The sequence below is a fragment of the Sinocyclocheilus grahami genome, unplaced genomic scaffold (assembly GCF_001515645.1).
Source record: "Sinocyclocheilus grahami isolate Dianchi unplaced genomic scaffold, SAMN03320097.WGS_v1.1 scaffold211.1, whole genome shotgun sequence".
Classification (NCBI taxonomy): domain Eukaryota; kingdom Metazoa; phylum Chordata; class Actinopteri; order Cypriniformes; family Cyprinidae; genus Sinocyclocheilus; species Sinocyclocheilus grahami.
In genome coordinates this window covers 1,161,009-1,183,329 of record NW_015505390.1, presented here as the reverse complement: position 1 = coordinate 1,183,329, position 22,321 = coordinate 1,161,009, and the positions used below count along the sequence as shown (strand labels likewise).

The following is a 22,321-nucleotide window of genomic DNA, read 5'->3' as shown; positions in this document are numbered from 1 at the left end:
TATATATATATATATATATATATATATGTGTGTGTGTGTGTGTGTATGTGTGTGTATATATATATATATATATATATATATATATACCCCCCCCCATTTACCCCTCTATTTATCATCATAATTTTTATAGTAAAGAAAACCATCCCGTCTAGTTACAATTATTTATTACTTTTTTATCATTTATTTATTTTATTTAAATCCGTATATAAGTAAAACACATACAATGTGGATATATTACATGGTCTTAAAAATAGGATAAAATAAAAATAAACCATTTATTTTTGGGGTGAAATATGACCTGGTCATATTCCTGACATGTTGCATGAGATTCTACCACGTACTACCATCAGCTAAATGATTATTGTTGCTATACCTTGCGATCTCACACTTGTTGACATCCAGTCCTCTCTTGGGCATGTATCCCATGCCCCTCTGAGGCTCCTTGGTGGTAAAGGTGCTGAGGTAATGGACAAAAGGAGCTTCATCTGTGATCTCAAAGTAACGGATGCTGCTGTCACCCTATTAGAGACAAAACATCAGTCAGACACTAAAACCCTACCATCGTACCACTTGCAATAAATAAACAGAATGCAACATAATAAATACTAAATATCCAGGTGTACATTACCGTTCAAAAGTTTGAGGTCAGTAAGATATTTTAATAAGCTCACCTTGCATTTATTTGACCAAAAATGCTGTAAAAACAGTAACACTGTAAAATACTGTTACAATTTCATTTTTTTCTATTTTAAAGGGGTGGTTCACAGTTTTTTTCTAGGCTTGATTGTGTTTATGGGGTGCAGTCTAACATGTGTTAATGCTTTGTTTAAAAAATAAAAAACGCATTATTTTTCACATAATTTACTTTTATTCCACACTGCTCTGTCCCTTCTCTGAGAAACGCGCTGATCATTTCCTGCTTTTATGAAGCCCCGCCCTCAGAAATAGGCGATGGGCTCTGATTGGTTAGCTAGCACAGTGTGTTGTGATTGGCTAAACCGCCTCTAGTGCGCGTCTAAACGATGCGAGGAACAGTATTAAGACTGCTGCTTTAGAACATTGATTTTGAAACTTGTGAATCCATTAGAATCGTTAGAAGACAGAATCGCGATTCATATATGAATAGATAATTACGTGCACCCCTAGTTTTCTCTTCCTCTTCTCTAAAGCAGCGCAGCATGGCCTCGCCCCCTTTGCTGCCTTTTCCCGAGGGCGGGGTTTATCTGGGTTTGTGATGTCACGAACCCGGGAAGTAACTCGTTGTAGTCCCTACCAGCCGTTTTTGTAAGCATTAAACTTTTAAAAGACGACTTTTAAATTGAACTTTCAGCTTCGTAACTTTGCAGATATTGTTTATGCTCAAACAGCAACATTACACACTAACTAACGTTAAAAAAAGTGAAATCACAATCAACCACCCCTTTAATATATTTCAAAATGAAATTTATTCCTGTGATGGCAAAGCTGAATTTTTAGCATAATTACTCCAGTCTTCAGTGTCACACGATCTTTCAGAATTAATTCTAATATGCTGATTTGGTGCTCAAGAAACAGTCCTTATTAATATCAATGTTGAAAACAACTGTACTGCTTAATTTTTTGGTGTCCTTTGTTTTGCTTTTTTCAAATAGAAATTCCAAAATAATTGCATTTATTTGAAACAGAAATGTTATATTGTAAATGTCTCTACTGTCACTTTTGACAGCTACCCCAGACTTTTAAACGGTAATGTATGTGCTGCGTTTACCTTCCCACACAGGTAGACCACATTAGTATCGGGATCATAGAAGGGCAGGAGGACTCCATTACTGGTGTCCATCTCATGGACAGAAACTGGCTCCTCCATATTCTCCTGACAGACAGACAGAGCAAATATATTGTCTAAATATATTGAAAAGGACAATTATATGTCACTTCCATCAGAAACTGCAACTAAAAGTTATTTTCTTAATCTGGAAAACATAAGAAATATCAAAGTTAGGCAAGCCTAAAGTGTATCTGTTTGCATTTATTTATGAGCAGGTGTTAGGATGAAATTTGTCTACGGTTTCCATGGCAACTTACCGGATCCCAGAGGGCGAGTTGTCTCTCGCTCATGCGGCTAAAACCAGTGGTGAACACTTTGCCGTCAGACAGGAAAATAGCTCTTATGGGCCTGGCACCCTCATGGGCCTTGTCCTTCTCCTGTCAGCGAGGCACACCATAATACATCACAATACTGCTCACATTCACTCAAAACCGAGCAGCCGAATGCTTTTCACACATCAACATACAGCACTTCAACTGACAGAGAAAAGCCAGAGAAACATGTCAATCCATGTAATTCAGAAACTATTATATTCAGAGTTAACAAATAAAATCTATAAACACTACCTGTCCATTTGCTTCAGAAAAGCAAGCACTCACCGCAACGATCTCCTCCTTGCGCGGGTCGATCACACGGACCTTCTTGTCCTTGCATGCAGTGCAGATGAGACTGCCGTTGCGGTTCCAGCAGACGCTGAAGATGATGTCAGGGTGCATATCCTCAAGGGTGATTATGGCTTCCCCCGTCCCCACATTCCAGATGATAATCACATTATCACAGCCTGCAGAAAAACCCAAAAGAAAATGGGGAAATAATCACGTTTGAATGTTAAAGAAGCTATTTATTAGACAGCAGCTTCAGCTGCTTTTTCCATTGAAGCTATTTTGACAGATACTGATAAAGGCAACTGGATGAGTGTCAAAACATTAAAAACACAAACACGAAACGTTTCTATCAAATGTCCTTCTCCCTGACGGATCAGGTGAGGCTTCTCACCTGCGCTGAGCAGGATGTTGCGGGCGGTGGGATGCCAGGTAATGATTCCCACTCTCTTAGAATGACCCTCCAGCACCACCACTGGCTCTGGCATAGAGGTCACCAATCCATTCTCTGGGATCTGCCACACCTGAAAACAACAAAAAAATATTAATGTTCAAATATTCAATTTATCTAAAATATTACTGAAGTGCAAGTATACATGGAAATGAAGTATATCGTTAAACAAGCCTAAAACCATTACAACATCACTTTCGGCAAATTAAATAATGCTGAAATAAAAATACATAAATATTAAATGAAAAAATTAGACGTAAAAATGTAAAATTAAAGAAAATTAGAAATGTTGCCTTGGCAACTAACTTGAAGTTGAAGTACTATATTACTAAAAACTAAAACAAATGAAAATAAAAGCTAAACAGAAATATTAAACAAATAATAAATGACATAACTAACTTACTAAAATAAAAACTGAAATATAAAAATAAATGCCAATTTAAAATTAATAAATACCAAATAGCATATAAATAACACTGAAACAAAAATAGTTGCTAAAATGAATCATATTGTGAACCAAATATTTTATTAAACAAAATCACCTTGTTTAACTTCTATACTTAATTCATTTGCCAGGAGGTCGCAAATATCAGATGAAAAACTGAAAAAAATTTTTTTTAATAAAAATAAAATGTTAGAAATGTTGTATTGGCAATTAACCGGAAAAAAGTTAAACAAAACTGAAATGGAAATAGAAATAGACAAATAAAAAAACGAATAAAATGACAAAAGCACACAACTAAATTACTAAAATTTTAAATATAAATATCAAAATGCTAATTCAAAATATAAAAAATACCACCTGCATATAAATAACAGTAATTTAAACAATTACGTTTAACTCAGTGTTGTTTTAACTACATTATGATGGAATCTGATTAAACTATTTTGTTTCACTTTACATTGATTTATTAATTTTGAAGTTACATTCATTTTCACTCGTTTCATTAATTTTACTGAAGGTGGCAGCAGAGGGCAAATAATGGAGTCCAGCAGAGTTTTGATTTTAAACGATTAAAAGTACAGATGTTCTTTCAAATTTTTATGGCAGAAATAGTAATAGTAGTATGCGATTTTTAAGTCAGCCTCTCTCCTTAACTTCCATTCTTCTCAGCTACACATCGATTATTCTCAGCATTTATTACATACATGTATTACATACAACAGCTCTCAGAAACACTTGATTCTGATTGGATAATCACAACATTTTAAGACTAAATATTTCTATATAATAGACTGTGTAATAGACTGGATGAGTGTACATTATTCCCTCACATAGCCACCGCAAAACCTGTTTAATGTAATTATCATCATCATCCCCTAAACACATCATAGGTAACTAATGAAATTGCCCTCCAGCATGTCTATACTTCAATGTAATTCAGATTTCATGAATCTAAGAATGTAGGGCAAAAAACAAACAAACAAAAACACATAGGAATCATCAACTTTTCAGGACTCTGTATTCCCCAAGAGAGGACAAGAGACAGTGTCCTGTTAAACTCAACACTCATCACACGTACACAAGCACTAGAGTTGCTGTTTTTTCTGCACACTGGCCAAACAAGGGCTAGTAGCATGATAAATAGACCCAGAGCCAGCCAGACTGACCTCAGAACTATAAAATAGTAACTGCTGATTCAATGACTTCAGGCTGGGCTTAAACTAATCTAAAACAGTCCAGAAGAGCAAGCCTTCAGTTATGCTGTGATCCGATCTACTGCCGTTCACATGAGTCATGGGGCAGACTTTGCCAGCCACACATGGACTCAATGGCTGGGTGGAGATGTGATGCCGGCTATTCAAGGAAACTTTATCTACAAATGGTCATATCCACCCATAAAAAAAACAAGCTTTAGAATAACTGCAGGGGTTTAGCAAGGGTTGTACTACATAAAATAAATTTCTGTACAGAATCAAAACTTGCTGCTACTCAACAGTTAAGTTGGTGTCAAATTAAGTGTAGAAGAAATGCTTATGATTAGGGGTTCAAAAACGCATTAAGGTGTATAATTCTGACAATTAACACATCACATTGCATTGATTACAGAATAAAAAATAAAAAAAAAGTGAGGTGACATGTGGCCAAGTATGGTGACCCATACTCGGAATTAGTGCTCAACTTTTCAGGACTCTGTATTCCCCAAGAGAGGACAAGAGACAGTGTCCTGTTAAACTCAACACTCATCACACGTACACAAGCACTAGAGTTGCTGTTTTTTCTGCACACTGGCCAAACAAGGGCTAGTAGCATGATAAATAGACCCAGAGCCAGCCAGACTGACCTCAGAACTATAAAATAGTAACTGCTGATTCAATGACTTCAGGCTGGGCTTAAACTAATCTAAAACAGTCCAGAAGAGCAAGCCTTCAGTTATGCTGTGATCCGATCTACTGCCGTTCACATGAGTCATGGGGCAGACTTTGCCAGCCACACATGGACTCAATGGCTGGGTGGAGATGTGATGCCGGCTATTCAAGGAAACTTTATCTACAAATGGTCATATCCACCCATAAAAAAACAAGCTTTAGAATAACTGCAGGGGTTTAGCAAGGGTTGTACTACATAAAATAAATTTCTGTACAGAATCAAAACTTGCTGCTACTCAACAGTTAAGTCGGTGTCAAATTAAGTGTAGAAGAAATGCTTATGATTAGGGGTTCAAAAACGCATTAAGGTGTATAATTCTGACAATTAACACATCACATTGCATTGATTACAGAATAAAAAATAAAAAAAAAGTGAGGTGACATGTGGCCAAGTATGGTGACCCATACTCGGAATTAGTGCTCTGCATTTATCCCATCCAAAAAGCGCGTACACACACACACACACACACACACACAGAGCAGTGGGCAGCCATTTTTTTTTGCTGCAGCGTCCGGGGAGCAGTTGGGGGTTCAGTGCCTTGCTCAAGGGCACCTCAGTCATGGTATTGAAGGTGGGAGAGAGCGCTGTGCATTCACTCTCCCCACCTACAATCCCTGCCGGTACGAGACTCGAACCTGCAACCTTTTGGGTTATGAGTCCGACTCTCTAACCATTAGGCCACGACTTCCCCAAATGTAATAGTTAGTTATAATTTATATACATTTATATCATTTATACATGTACTACCAAGTTCGGGATCATTTTTTAAAGAAATTAACACTTTCTAACATTAAATTGATTAACATTAAAAACAAAACATTCTCATTTTCCACTAGGTATTTTCATCTTTTTGGCACGCTCTGCAGCAACTGATCACTAAAGATCTGGGTATACTTCACTTTCTGCATTCCGTTCCGTCTCGCGCACAACCGAGTCCACACAGCTTTCAAAGAATACTCGACCGCGACACACGTGCAATATCACCTACTTGTCTCAACATTCACCTCGTGCCATGATGACAGCAAATGTAAGGAAGGGTGACGTACCATCACGGTGCAGTCTTCAGATCCACTAGCGATGACCTGGTCATTGTGAGGACACCAATCAATGTCCAGAACAGGGCCAGTGTGGCCACATACTGTAGGGTAGGCCTTATCGATACGGCCCGTCTGCAGAGAGAAAACACAAAGACAAATATTAGATTATGAAAGCATTCGGCTCTTTGGGTAAATGAACTGAGCTCTGACAATGCCAGCTCTACTTAACACCAAAACAAACACTAACAGCCTGGCCTGCGCTCATGAAATGAGGGGGGAGAGAAAGCCATTCTTTTCCAAATTGACAAACAATAGCTCATCCGGTCATTCAAACCAACAGCAGAAACATTTACACACGGCAGCGGATTCATAATAAAAACAGATTGCTGGGCTTTTGTTCTCGCAGCTCGGCATTTGAATGCAGACACAGAAATACACGTGCAACGGGCCCTTGACCCTTTCACTCAGAGTGAAAGGTCACAAGGAGGTTTGGGCATCAAGAAAGTGTGAAAAAGCTAAAACAAGACTATTTTGCCACAATTAAAAAAAAATATCTATCTATGATAATTATAAACCACAACAGTTAAATATTAAACGCAAAGATAAACACTAAACAATATATTAATTCTATTTTATTAGACATTTAACTAATATTGGGAATAGAACTATAAATGTAATTGCACATCTTATTTGGTAAATATTTGATTCCTTCCATCAGTTCTTTAAAATGGAAAGTTTAAATGAATCAGTTCAGAGATTTTTTGCATCACAAGTCAAAAATGTTTTATTTATATTTTTAAAAAGGAGGTAAATAACATTGGTGCATATACATAAAATCAACACTGGATAACGAGCCTTATTTATTAATTAATTTAAAAAATATATATATATATTTTTACTGTATTTCAATTTCCAAATATTACTAAGATTTTGTATTTAAAGAGATGTAGACTAGTCCAAAGGCAGCCAGATTTCACCATCACATCCAATGTGACTGTTTACACGCATGTTTGTATATGAAAAACAACAGAAGATTTCCCTCCTCTCCCTTGTACACAGCAAACAAAGAAGCCAAATAAAGGCATGGCTGCGGTCCCATGCCCAGTCAGCTGACTTCTTGATGACATCAGTGCCCTCTGCTCTCCGGGTCACGACCCTTGATCTCTTGCGAGACCACAATCTCTGCACAGGTCTGTGATCATGTGTCGAGAGACGACCACACCCACACTTTTGCACACGCTGCTGCTTTGCCTATGGTGCGATGACATCACAGCAGAAAGCCCAGCCCAGTAAAGCACAACACCCTGGGCTATTCTCAGGCCCGGCCTGTACAAAAAGACACAACCCACCTGTGTGGAAAACCACTCTGTGTACACATTCCTTCTCAAGTCTGGGCATGGTTATAACACAGCCTTACGAAAGAGAAACTATACCTTTCACAGCTATTTGCTAGCTAACCACCCCGTTTCTTTTGAAGTGCGTGTGGTAGTTTCAAATGAGAAGAACGAAAAAGGCACCAAAACAGCATTTCGCAAGAAAAGATCAAAGGTAACTGGAGAGAAAGGAAGACAGAGGAATACGTAAAATGATGTTCTTGAAACAGAGAAAATAATCCAAGAATCACACACAGAGGCCTATTATCAGGAACACCGATTACCAATCACTTCATGAACAGCTAAATAAACATACAGACAGACGGGCTCTCACACACTGATACAGCGCTGCTGCTTGCCAATAAAAACAGAATTCACTTAAAGTTCCTAATTTAAAATCCAGCTGTGGGCAGCAGTCTGTCAACCATCACATGCACCAAAAAAACAACAAACCAAGATACGTGTTTGCATGAGACTAGTGTAAGAGAATCACTGATGCTGTCTGTGTTAGGAAGTTATGGCGATGCAATGCTGGTAAACACGATACGTGCAGAAAGGAGTGTGACCTGTAAATTCAGAATTCATGTGGTATAAAAAAAAATGTTGCCTAACATTTCTGCTTTTTACATTTCTTACTGTAAATGCAATAAAAACATAAAAAACAAATGTAAAAATATAAAATTAATTAATAAATAAATGTACAAATAAAATAAACACTGATGGAATGGAGTCAATCCTTGGGCAGCAGTTGTTTAACCATCACATGCTACAAAACATACCAAGAAAACTGGCTATCCCATGATCTTTTGCACTTCTTTTTTGGCTCGTTTAGTCAGACATGTGGAAGGAAGCGATGGCAGAAAAGACGGGGGAGGTGATATAAGGGCACTATAGTTCTCTCTCGAGAACCTTCCTGTAAACCAAAGCCTCTAAAGGAAGATCAGGATGATGCACACATTTGCCGTTATATTATTGGCATTTGGATTTATGGATCACTGACATCGGAGCAGAAGGTCATCAGTGATCATCTGCTTATGGATTCTAGATCGGCTTGCTTTATTATTTATTAACACATTCAGAGAGAGTATATAAAACTTGTCTATGTGCTTATATATGCAGGCTTGTGATCACAAGGATGAGCAACTTGTAAAAAAAAAACAGAAATGCAGCTATAGAGTGATTACATGATTCTAGATTTTTTGAAAGCCTAGTAAAGATCCTTTATAGAACAAAATTTGTCGGCAAGATGTCTGTATGATGTGTGCATTTTCACAGACGTTGTTAGAGTGCCTGCTCATAAGAAATACAAACAAGTTACAGCAGTTACAGGCAGATATTTTGTTTATTTTATTTTTTGTCTTTGCCATGTTTTGATTGGCCGATTTTATGGTGAAAAAAGTCTGAGATTAATCCAGCATGCATTATGCTGAATTTATATCATGAATATTTTTGTTAAATTCATTATAGCTTACTAAAACCGGAGCCATCCAAAACCGCCGTTGCAGTGCAGTTAGTCTAACCTTTTGCGTAGTGAGATCCCTCACCACAAGTAACACAGATCTGCCTTATCTCATACATTCAATAAACCATATTTAAAACAAGCTTCCTCACCTCAACAAAACCAAGTCAGAGAGAGAGAGAGAGAGAGAGAGAGAGAGAGCGAGAGAGAGAGTTACCAGTGAAGAGAGACATGGAAAGGAGGAAATGAAAGAGACAGAAAGACGGGACACACTGTGGAGGTGGCCAACAGAGGCAGAGCCGCTTTCTGCAGTAGCTGAAGCATGTCTGTCTTATCTAGTCAGCATGGAAATTTCCATTTCCTCTGCGAGCCCATGAGGACCCAGAGGCAGCAGACTACAGCTGACCTGACTGAAGCACCCCAGCAGCTGTCCAACCAGACGTCATGTCATTTTACATGAGCCACGCATACAGCCAATCAGGACTGAGAGGGCGGAGCCAACTGTGTGTCAGAATGAGAGGTGCTCAGGGCCAGCAGGTGTATGCAGTTGACTAATACATATGACCTAAATGGAGGAGGGTAGAATAGAGTAAAGAAATGAGGTAGAAAGATCACCAGATAACAGAGATCCTGTGGTTTAACACTCAAACACTTGAAAAATACATTAAATTATTTTAAACACAAAAATGCAATTCATTATGGATGAACAACCTAAAAAATAGTAAAGTACAAATGTGTACAAGTTTATATATAATTATTATTATGATATCTAATTTACTATATTATAAATAAATAAATAAAATAATTAATTAAATCACAAAGTGACTGACTTTTGCCATGTTGATTTATAGACAAATTATAAAATAATACAGTTGTTTCATGTCAAATTCTGTAAAGGATAGAAGAAATGCATTATTTTAAATACAAAATAAATTATTCTGGATGAACAACCTAAAAACAAAATAAAGAGTATAATTATATAAATGATATAATAATAATAATAAACATTTAATTATATGATATTTGTAATGTCATAAATATTATACATTTTTATAAACAATAACAAAACAAATCTCCTAATGACCACAGTGGACTTGACACATCAACCAAAAAAAATTCCTTTCACACTGCCCCTTTTTCTTCTCTGTTCCTATCAAAGAATCTATTGGGTGCAAGCACTGTGCTTCAGCCTATGGAAAGGAAAGAGGAAATGGGTCTGGAAGGCTGACAGGCGGGGAGCTGAGGATGACCATATAAGGTAAAATCTGCAGTCAGCAGCCGCCAGGGCTCAGTCAGTGCAGCAAGAACAGTAGGGGGCTCCTGGAATACAGACTGGGAATCAGAATGACACATCCATGGCCACACACACACACACACACACACACACACACACACACACGTTAAGTTACATCTGTCCATGTGGCAGCACAGGATATATGGAGGTAGACTTTGAGGTAAAGAGACTGAACTCTCACTTCCTTCCTGTGTGCCCCTTTTTCCTGTTTCTCTCTTCTCATCTGTGGTGTTCTGGTTCTCCTGATTTTCCGTAAAGTGACAGCAGGAATCAAATGGGACTGCGCAAGAGCCCAGTTCAGTGGCTGATATCCCAACAAATATGTCCAACATATGGTTGGATCAATACTAAATATTTTAGCTTCAATATGATACTAAATCAATACATAAAGCAGCAAATGAAGCCTCGGGTGACTGATGATATGAAACTAGGGCTGTAGTATGGATTTAATTTCATTAATATCAATTATTTGTAACCTGTTTACTTTCAACTTTTCAGCAACAACCTTTTCCTTAATTTTTCTTGCATATGCAACAAAGATGTTTTTTCCCCCACTGTTTCCCCATGGTCCCCTTATTGTTTATCCAAAAATATTTAATACATGATAACTTTGTTCTGATGATTAAATTCTGTGCAAATGTCATGCGAAAAGTGCTAATCTTTTTTTTTTAATAGCGAAGTTGAACTCATATCAAAATTTATGAACTTCACACTGATACTTAGGGCTGCACAATAATGGTTACACGGTTAAATCACAATTATTTTGCTCAAAAATGAAATCACAATTATTAATCACGGCTTACTGTCATTTAAAAAAAAAAAATTCATCATAATTATTGCACTTTCACATAAGCACAAATCAACTTGCATGGTTTGTGAGAAAGTGAAAGATAACAGATAGGTTGTACTACAATATTATTTGAGCAATTATGCTTAATAAATTGTGAGAAGTAGAAATCATGATCAATATTAAAATATGATTTATCGTGCAGCCCTATCTGAACTGAACCAACATTAAACTGACTTGAGGTGAATAAAGACTTTCTTTATTAAGTTTCCATAATTGATTCTGTTATTTTCCTGTTTATCTCCATAAAGCTGCTTTGACACAATCTGTATTGAATAAAGCACTATAGTAATAAAGGTGACTTGACTTTTTGTGAAACATCACATTAATTGCACATCACATTGGATTAATATACTGCATTGTTTAAAAGTTTGGTGTTGCTAAGATCTTTTATTAAGATAAGTTTTTAAGGCTCACCAAGGCTGCATTTAATTGACCAAAAAACACCAAAAACATTAATATTTAATATTATGAAATATAATTTTTTTTTTAATTAGATTTTAATATATTTGAAAATTTAATTTATTCCTGTGATGGCAAAGCTGAATTTTCAAGAGCCATTACTTAAGTCTTCAGTAGGGATGCTCCGATCAGGATTTTTGCAGCCGATACTGAGTACCGATTTCTTGTCATGGTGATCGGCCGATACTGATGCCGATTCTGATGCTTCAAGCTTTATATAGACCGTTTCATCGGGAGCATGCGCCTGGCCCGAAGTTAACTTCCGGTCTGTGTTTGTTTATCAGTCACTAAATACATGCTCTGGAAGTCTAGTTCCTTGCTACTTCAGGATTTGAGCTCTAAAGGGAAATAGTTGCCAATATTATAACGGAGACTGGTAGCATAAGCGTAAACAGGCAGTTTCCTGTGGAATGGTTAATATTTTGTGCTATAAACTAAATATTAGAGCTGGTCAGGCAGAAGGGATGAAAATTAGTCACCGTGGTCAGTGAGAATGGAAAGCATGAAAATTCAAGATCTGCGGAAGGCTACAGCCATCCATTTCCCACTGCTTCCTTCGTATATTAATGACAGAATACAGCTATGTGAAGGGGGAGGGTGTGGAGAGAAAGACAGACAACATGTGATTAGTTAGACACCTGATGGTCTCTTGAGAGGGAGAGACAATAAGAGTCTGATTCATGCTGCTCTGCCTCCCACACAAAGAATCCAGCCACAGCCCAACTGAAACTCCCCCCAGCCTCACAGGACAGCACTACAGAACGTCACTGCTCCTTACGGAAAAACACACTCGAGTCATACAAATGCCTTCATTGAAGAGTGGGGCATCTCGCCATGACATGCCATGTTCAGGTAAAGATAGAAGGCAGCTCAGTCTATCAAGTAATACATTTAAAAAAAAAGAAGCATCTAAAACAAGCACAGTGAAAGCATGCAATATCTATCTCTGTCCATCAATATATAATAAAATTGAGTGTCAGCAAATGATTTCCACAAAATTAAGGTTAAATGATCACTTGATAATAATTACTTAATTCACTGAAATTATTTGCAAACAACTGCAAAAAAAATAATAAAAAATCCAAATCCAAATCCAATCCAAAAATACTAAAAATAAATGATGGCAAATAACAACAAAATGACCGGTTTTAAAATTCGAATAAATCATTTCATAAATACATTTATATAATATGTGCACAACATTTTGAAGGATATGGTTATTTTTCTTACAAAAACGCATCGATTCGCTACAGGAGAATCGGTTCACCACCCGGAGCCGTATGAGAAACTTTTTTTTATGGATAGGGTGAGTAATTTATGGGCTAATTTACATTTTTGGGTGAACTAACCCTTTAAATGAACAATTAATTGATAATATTTACTTATAATTTGCTAAAATTGTTTTTAAACAAATACAAAAAAAATGCACAGTTCAAAGTACTAAAAGTAATTAATCAATTAATTAAATTTCTGGATAATAACAACAAAATGGCCAGTATTAAAATTCTATATTATTTAGAATAAATAAGATTTCATGAATAAATTTAAAATAAAACACTACAAACTAAAATTAATATTTAATATAACAAAGTGAAAAATTTAAGGGGGTCTGAATACTTTCTGTACCCACTGTATATATATATTACTATTATTGAATTTAGGCTCACAGCATTATAAAGTATGAAATTGTTTATTTATTTTGAGATTTTCTAAATATTTAACAGTGTTATTAAATTATTAGTGTTTTTAAAGATTAAATAAAATTAGTCAAGCCGTTAGATATCATCAAGGATAATCAAAATGTAAAAAAAACAAAAAAAACATGACATGACATGACATGAGCACATGCAATGAAATTAATAATTTCGACTGATGCTGATGTCAAAATAAATAAATATATACAATAGAGGAGAACTACAGGAATGCTGTCTCAGTGTTGACAAATACGGGCCAACTAAATGCCAACCCACCCTGATTATGTCCCAGGGCCTGCTGATATAAGTCTATCACTACCCCTTATCAGGATAGTCCACCAAAAAAAATTAATTCTGTCTTTATTTACTAACCCTCATGTTATTCCAAACCTGTATTACTTTAGAGCATTAAGACAAAATATCTTCTGTTCCACAGAATAAAGTCAATCAAACAGGTTCGGAACGACAAGAGAGTGAGCAAATGATGAATTAAGATAAGCATACTGAAACCCCATCAGCCTCTCTACAACACTGGCCACTTACACTTCGAACACTACCATACAGCTACCACTGCTCCCTGTTGGGAAACAATAGACAGACGCATGGGTGTGAGGATTTTTGGGAATAAAGTGAGGATGAGGAGCTCCCATACTGATTTGAGAAGGGAAACAAAGAGCTGTGCAGGACCTGGCATACGCACAGGGACAATAGCTCCCCCAGAGCCAGCTGTCTGATTGCAGGGGGCTTCTGGGAATGGGGTGGCCTAGGAAAACGGACAATAGACAGATGCATTGCTGCACTGAATCAGAGCAAATACTTAGGGAGGGGTGCAAAGCATTAGAAGAAACAGAAGGTCAGCAGGCAGGACATAACACAGACACAAAGAACCAAAAAAAGACATGTTGCACATAAACTGAAGTGAAGACCCCGATGGTACGTTTCTTTTGAAGACTAAATGTAAAGAATCCTTACAAAAAGCAAGCTATGACGAGCCGTTCCAACTCACAAAACCCACCGATTTCACATACTGCAAGTGTGAAGCTCTGAACTTCTGTAAAAATGCAATATTTAAACAAAACTATGTAATTCTGTAGAATACAAAAGCAGTGACATACAGATTCTTTCACAAAAACCTAGAAAGTCGCAGCAAAAATGTTTAATCCCAGATCATTTTTTCTGTCAATATGGGGTGCTGTGTGTACATTTAATGAGGAAAAAAATTAACTTAAATGATTTTAGCAAATGGCTGCAATATAACAAAGTGAAAAATTTAAGGGGGTCTGAATACTTTCTGTACCCACTGTATATATATATTACTATTATTGAATTTAGGCTCACAGCATTATAAAGTATGAAATTGTTTATTTATTTTGAGATTTTCTAAATATTTAACAGTGTTATTAAATTATTAGTGTTTTTAAAGATTAAATAAAATTAGTCAAGCCGTTAGATATCATCAAGGATAATCAAAATGTAAAAAAAACAAAAAAAACATGACATGACATGACATGAGCACATGCAATGAAATTAATAATTTCGACTGATGCTGATGTCAAAATAAATAAATATATACAATAGAGGAGAACTACAGGAATGCTGTCTCAGTGTTGACAAATACGGGCCAACTAAATGCCAACCCACCCTGATTATGTCCCAGGGCCTGCTGATATAAGTCTATCACTACCCCTTATCAGGATAGTCCACCAAAAAAAATTAATTCTGTCTTTATTTACTAACCCTCATGTTATTCCAAACCTGTATTACTTTAGAGCATTAAGACAAAATATCTTCTGTTCCACAGAATAAAGTCAATCAAACAGGTTCGGAATGACAAGAGAGTGAGCAAATGATGAATTAAGATAAGCATACTGAAACCCCATCAGCCTCTCTACAACACTGGCCACTTACACTTCGAACACTACCATACAGCTACCACTGCTCCCTGTTGGGAAACAATAGACAGACGCATGGGTGTGAGGATTTTTGGGAATAAAGTGAGGATGAGGAGCTCCCATACTGATTTGAGAAGGGAAACAAAGAGCTGTGCAGGACCTGGCATACGCACAGGGACAATAGCTCCCCCAGAGCCAGCTGTCTGATTGCAGGGGGCTTCTGGGAATGGGGTGGCCTAGGAAAACGGACAATAGACAGATGCATTGCTGCACTGAATCAGAGCAAATACTTAGGGAGGGGTGCAAAGCATTAGAAGAAACAGAAGGTCAGCAGGCAGGACATAACACAGACACAAAGAACCAAAAAAAGACATGTTGCACATAAACTGAAGTGAAGACCCCGATGGTACGTTTCTTTTGAAGACTAAATGTAAAGAATTACAAAAAGCAAGCTATGACGAGCCGTTCCAACTCACAAAACCCACCGATTTCACATACTGCAAGTGTGAAGCTCTGAACTTCTGTAAAAATGCAATATTTAAACAAAACTATGTAATTCTGTAGAATACAAAAGCAGTGACATACAGATTCTTTCACAAAAACCTAGAAAGTCGCAGCAAAAATGTTTAATCCCAGATCATTTTAGTCCTACGTCAAAGGAACGGACAGATGGATCAAGCAATCTGCTCAGAGAAAACACAACAGTGAGAATATGACGACAAACTTGATTTATATTCACAGATTAATAAATTCCTCTCACTTGCTTTACGCTTCTGAACATTAGGTTTGGAATGACAAAGGTTGAGTAATACTTGAGTAATCCATCACTTTTTAAGATGACCAGAAACCTGAGCTTTATGAAGGCTTCAAGAACCAACAATAAAACCAATAATGTAAACAGTCATTTGTAACTGTACTCAGTATGCTGAGCTCGTCTGGCCAGCCAGCTGAGCGTTTGAGTGTGACATCATTTACGAGCGGGTGCGCGTGTTGGTGTGTGACGCTGATGACAGGCTTCGGGATCCAGGCGAGAGCCTGGAGAGGTTTGGATGTCACAGTCGTGTCTGAGCGCTCTCTAATTACAGAGAACTGTTCCGCTTGTCAACACCACTGCTTTGGGTTGTCGAGCTAATCGCGCCAGTATTACCACAGTAATCTGAGATGTGCCAAATTACACCATCAGATTTATGAATCCAACACTTTCTACATATGGCCACCTACAAAATACACAACTCAAACAAGTCTTAAAGGAATAGTTCGCCCAACCATGTCATCATTTACTCATCTATTTTATGGTGAACATAGAAGATATTTTGAAAAATACTTCAATGTTTTTTGTCCATAAAATGGTAATTGGTAACCAAAACCAAATCTTCTTTTGTGTTCCATATAAGACATAAAGGCTGAGTAAATGACTATTTTTTTAACTAAAATTAAGTATGGTTTATAGAATATTCTTACAAAATGTTATGCTCACTGGAAGTGAGTGCTTTAGTAGTTTAGTAGTTAAAGCACAGATGGCATTATAAAATTCAGATTTGTTTAGAGAAGGTGACTGGCTAAAGTGTGCAAAAGAACAAATTACACAATGTCCTGACCAACAGATTACAGAGATTTTAGTTCTCTTTATTATGAACAAAAACTGAATGACCACAGAGAAAATAACTAACGAAATAAATGCAATTATTATTATTATTATGCATTAGAATTTTGCTAATTATTTTTGGCTATTAAATTTATCTTTGTTTTGGGCGGTCTAAATGTTAAAGGGATAGGTCACCCAAAAATGAAAAATCTGTAATTAATTACTCACCTTGTCATTCCAAACCTGTAAGACCTTCGTTCGTCTTCGAAAGACAATTAAGATATTTTTAATGAAAAAAACGTCTATATTCCACGATTTCTTCTCTTCTGTCAGTCGACGCGCGTTCACAAGAGCATCACGACACACACGTGTGATGATGCTGACGCAGGATTTCTGTCGTAGAACCCGCATGCTCTGCACCTTGTTTGCAAGCAGAGGAATGCACATGCATGCGTTGTGGTACTCTCATGAACGCACGTCAAAGACTGAATAAAGTCGTTATTTTTGTTTTCTTTGCGCACAAAAAGTATTCTCGTAGCTTTGTAAAATTAAGGTTGAACCACTGATGTCACATGGACTATTTTAACAATGTCCTTACTGCCTTTCTGGGCCTTGAATGTGGTAGTTCCGTTGCTGTCTATGCAACTTCTTCAAATGAGCTGGAAAAATCAGAGAATGAACCACAGACTTCAACATGCACAAACATGCAGACTCACTAAACCCCACGAAGGCTAAACCACTAAACCATGTACATAGCAGTCTAGGTGACACACACACTCCATCCAGATGAAGCAAATCTCTACCTTTGTAACACAAGCAGATGGCAGTCCCGTGACAGAGGGTCACACGTATCAAATGACAGTGCGCTGCAGATTCAACTCACAAATTCGACTTTTGTCATCACATCTGAACTCAGAAAGCCATTAGGAAAGAAGATATCCTTACATCATTGGCTAACAAATAACTTTGAGTTCAACAGCTTAGTCAGAGGTAGAAATGCCAATACGGTCACAGCTATGTTGATTATTGTCATTTTGGTAGCGATGCACCAAAATTTTGACAGAAACCAAAATTTTCCATTTTGCTGAAAACCAAAACTGTAAATGACTTCATTTAACAATCAATAGATCAATCAAATCTAATAAGTAACACTCAAATAAAAAAAAACGAAGTTATATACAAATGGAAAAACCTATTTTTCACTATTTCTGCTTAATATATTCAGTTGCCGAAATTTCGCTGCAACTCTACATAGAATCAGCCTGTATCTGTGAGTAGAGCAAGTACGTTTCAGCACGACGTGGCCATAGCATGCTCACCAACATTTCAAAGACTTCCAGCAGAGTATCCTCCACTCCTAACAGCTCTGACACAAACGGATCAAGGCAGACGTCTGATGAATCATACCTGTCATAATCACCTCCATTTGTAGAGACGCAAGGTTGTCATTAAGTGTGTATATATTCATACATGGGGGAAAAAAAGCATGACAAAGCTGCAGTTTGAGACCACTTAAGCGGAGGGTGCAGTGAAGATCCCTCACCCAAGATCAATTTAGCAGAAACAGCCCACAAATCCATTTCATGGCTTGGCTTCTTGTCAACAGTTAGGACATAATCTTTCCTCAGCTTCTTGTAGGTTTAAGACTTCTCTTCTGCTAAAGCAATGTTCTTCTCAAACTTTTAAGGAATAGTTCACCGGAAATATTTACTGGTTCAAAACCTGGATAATGTTTTTTACTCCATGGAATTCAACAAGAAGAAATTTTTATGAATCTTCTTGCCCCTTTTTTCCAAAGTGACCAGATCTAGTGAAGACTCAAAATGGACTATAAAATATCCATTTAAGTCGACCTTTGTGTGGAAAAAGAGTCTGAAAAAGTCGTTATTCGCTGATAAGCTCCCTCAAATGAGTTCGTAAGAACCAAGTCACTAAATCAAATATTTGTGAACGAATCAGTGAGAATTTTAGATTCTCTAGATCAAATGGTTCACTGAAAACGACAAACTCAAAAGATTTGTTCACAATCTGATTATCAAATTTTTAACCTTTTTCCCCTAATTACAGCTTGACAACCAGTCTAGCAAGGACACAACATTAAAACAAAAACCATTCCATCACCTGTTTCTCTCCCACCCCTCTACATTGCGAGTAAATCACACGCATTTGCAACTAAATCTTCACTCTGGGTGACTAAATAATGTCTACCATTAGCCATTGGCTAATAAATTCTAAGATCTTACTCGACAGTGTGTGTGTTAGATGCTTATCACAAGTTTAGCACAGATATATTTTCACTCGCTGAACATTGAGCGCTTGAGAATTTCACTCTCCGTCAAGCGATCTGTCCTATTTCAGTTCAGCTCAATGGATGCGCAGCGTACCTGTATTTGACGTACCGTAAACTCTAATGTAAAGGTGCACGACTCGCCGTCGCTTTGCTGATAGCGCTGTTTCTCACACATGCAAAAAGAGAGAGCGAGAGTCTTACATACCACGCTGAATCGACGTGCTACATGTAAATTATATTCTTTGTTGCACTTTCCTGTCAAAATAAAGGAGTTTATTTAGAATTCTTCAGCTTTTAAGAACAAGCAGATGATATGGTGGTTTCTCCGGTAGTGGGCGGAGCTAATGCGCAAACGGCAATCTCATTGGCTGGTGCTCATCTATTACTGTCCCTGTTTTGCTTTCAGCACATCAGTTAGAGCAAACGCTGACAATGTGATTAATATTCATGAACCCAGCAGCTCATTAATCCTTAGTGCGTTGTATATTGTTAGTATAGTAGTAGAATTAGTAGTAGTATTATCTATTAATAATTACTATTATACATTTTTTCAATAAACATAACAGGCATAATTTTTTAAGTTCAGTTAAAATGACAAATATGCATTCATACATGGTTAACAAGTTTTAGTTCTAATCACTAAATATGAATACTAAAGTTCTAAATCATAATATAATGCTTGATTGACTGATTCTGATTCTTAGCTTCTAAATCTTAGAAGCTAAGATTTAAGAAGCTGAGCCATTTTACAAAGATAAGCTGATTTGGTGGAATCTATATCTACATATCTATATATATATATATCTATATATATATATATCTATATGTATCTATCTATCTATATATATATATAACCCCCCGCCCCCCTTGAAGGCCAAGTTAATTTTATTAAATTATATTTTCTCTATAGCGCCAGATCTCAACAGAAGTCATTTAAAGTTACCTTTCCGATAGAACAGGTCTACACCTTGTTCTTTTATTAAACAAACTAAATAGCCTTCTTATGTTATTCACACGACGGCATGTCATTTCGGTCTCTACTTTATGGTCGCGCTCTCTGTATCACGCACAGCGGAGTTACGCCCCGAAGCGCACGTGCACACGCAGCCCTCTACGAACACCTTGGCAATTGAATCGCCATTGGCTAGTAAATTTTTTTGTTTACTCGCCAGACTGACAAATATATACATACACATACACACAGGTTTGTTTTTGTGAAACGTGGGGACATCCCATAGGCTTTTCTACTGTACAGACCATATATTATATTGCCACCTGAGACCTTGTAACACTAATGAGTCACATGACACCGGGGAGAGAAAATGGCTAATTGGGCCCAATTTGGACATTTTCACTTAGGGGTGTACTCACTTTTGTGGCCAGCGGTTTAGACATTAATGGCTGTGTGTTGAGTTATTTTGAGGGGACAGCAAATTTACACTCTTATATAAGCTGTACACTCACTACTTTACATTGTAGCAAAGTGTCATTTCTTCAGTGTTGTCACATGAAAAGATATAATAAAATATTTACAAAAATGTGAGTGGTGTACTCACTTCTGTGAGATACTGTATATAAATTACTATCCGATGGCGAATATATTGCCAAGGTGTGTGTAGAGGGTTGTCTCCCCTAGTTTGGTCAACATCATTTTTTTTAATCCTTCCAAACCAGAATTTGACTAGCCATTTAAAGCAAGCAAATATAAGATGCAATGGATATATACCAAGAATTCCACATAAGCACAGTGTAATTTTACAAATCTCTCACCTTATGAAGAGGCAAAACCATGAACGCTCCTCCTCCACTGGCTTCCACAATTACGGCAACAAATTTGGAGTTGACAGCGCAGAATGCGCTATCCCACGTGACCCGGGACACCCTGATGTCGTCATAGCACTGGTCATTCTTCACCGCCTGGCCGAACACATGCCGGAACTTACTCTGTCGTACAACCCGTTTAAACATATCTGTAGAGAAGAATAGGACGAGAATGATGAATGAAGCAATCACATGACATGAACGCTGTGCTTTCACTGAACAGATATGAGCCATGTACAGGAAACACCATCAGAAACGGTTCAAATGCCATGCATTCATACTAACATTGTTAAGTAGATCTGCAAAAGACTTAACATTTTTAAGTAGATCTGCACTGCAATCCATTGATATTACAACACACATCTCAGTGTAAATAGCAGTTTTACAGTGTTTAAAGAGTGTCTTAATCCACCAGCTAGTTTAAAAATAATCGTAAAACATGACAAGGGCTGCAACGGTTGCACTAAAAGTCAATAAATTACCTGAGCAGAACAGTGGCACTTCAATATGACACAGTTAACTGCTAAAACTGCCAAACGTTTACATGATTTCATAGTGGTTGGCACACAGAACAATGATGAAATCAATCTCAAAGAGCTCTGCTGAAAAATCAAAGTGAGTTCAAAGTGGGACAAGATCGATTTGACAGAACACATACCAGATGGGTTCACTATCGCAAATGTGGAAAGAACCAGAATAAATCCCCACTCAGAGCACATTACTCATCCTATTTCACACAGCAAACTCCATATCATTGTCAACACATCACACTGGTTTCTATGCTATCTGTTTCGGCTTGTCTTGCGTCGGGTTCTAAAACAAACCTGAATTGCAAGAACATTCTGTCTTTGTGCCATTTTCCCAATGAAAACAACCGAGGCCCAACTAAAACAGTAGAAACACTAAGGTTGGATCGAGTCAAAAGACAAGAAAAAAGCAAAATACAACTCTCATTGCTCAGGGGGTGAGAAACAATGTACTTAAGTCTGTAATGTTGTTCACACCCAGATAAGCACATTTAGACCTGCATATCAATTAAATAGCTTCATAACATTCTGGGCTGGTGCAAAATGCTTTGGCAAGGGTTCTTGCAAGGGAGACTCTGTACTTGATTGTAATAGTACATACAGTAGTATAGACCGATACATATTGTCAATGTTTGGCCATAAGATCATTAACATGAACAGATTGACTAATTTACAAACAGTAGTGATATTTCCACTCATGTCAGTTCCAAAATAGTCAAACAACCTTGTCGACAGACATGGGGTATGACCTGAAAAAGCCTGTTGCAGAATCTGAAAATCTGGGGGGGGGGGGGGGAAAAAAATTTCGA

The 22,321-nt window shown here is 37.2% G+C and overlaps 1 protein-coding gene across 2 annotated transcripts in view; it reads right to left on the bottom strand.

The window, feature by feature from the left end:
- Nucleotides 1-22,321, bottom strand: part of coro1ca (coronin, actin binding protein, 1Ca) — a 53,700-nt gene that overhangs the window by 6,967 nt on the left and 24,412 nt on the right. For both annotated transcript variants that reach the window (XM_016286541.1, XM_016286540.1), the window contains exons 2-8: nt 20,935-21,134; nt 6,278-6,400; nt 2,804-2,933; nt 2,407-2,588; nt 2,065-2,184; nt 1,748-1,852; nt 374-519 (exon numbers count right to left, since the gene is read on the bottom strand). In XM_016286541.1, coding sequence (XP_016142027.1) covers nt 374-519; nt 1,748-1,852; nt 2,065-2,184; nt 2,407-2,588; nt 2,804-2,933; nt 6,278-6,400; nt 20,935-21,132 — 1,004 coding nt within the window. In that variant the 5' untranslated portion in view covers nt 21,133-21,134. The remainder of the gene's footprint in view (nt 1-373; nt 520-1,747; nt 1,853-2,064; nt 2,185-2,406; nt 2,589-2,803; nt 2,934-6,277; nt 6,401-20,934; nt 21,135-22,321) is intronic.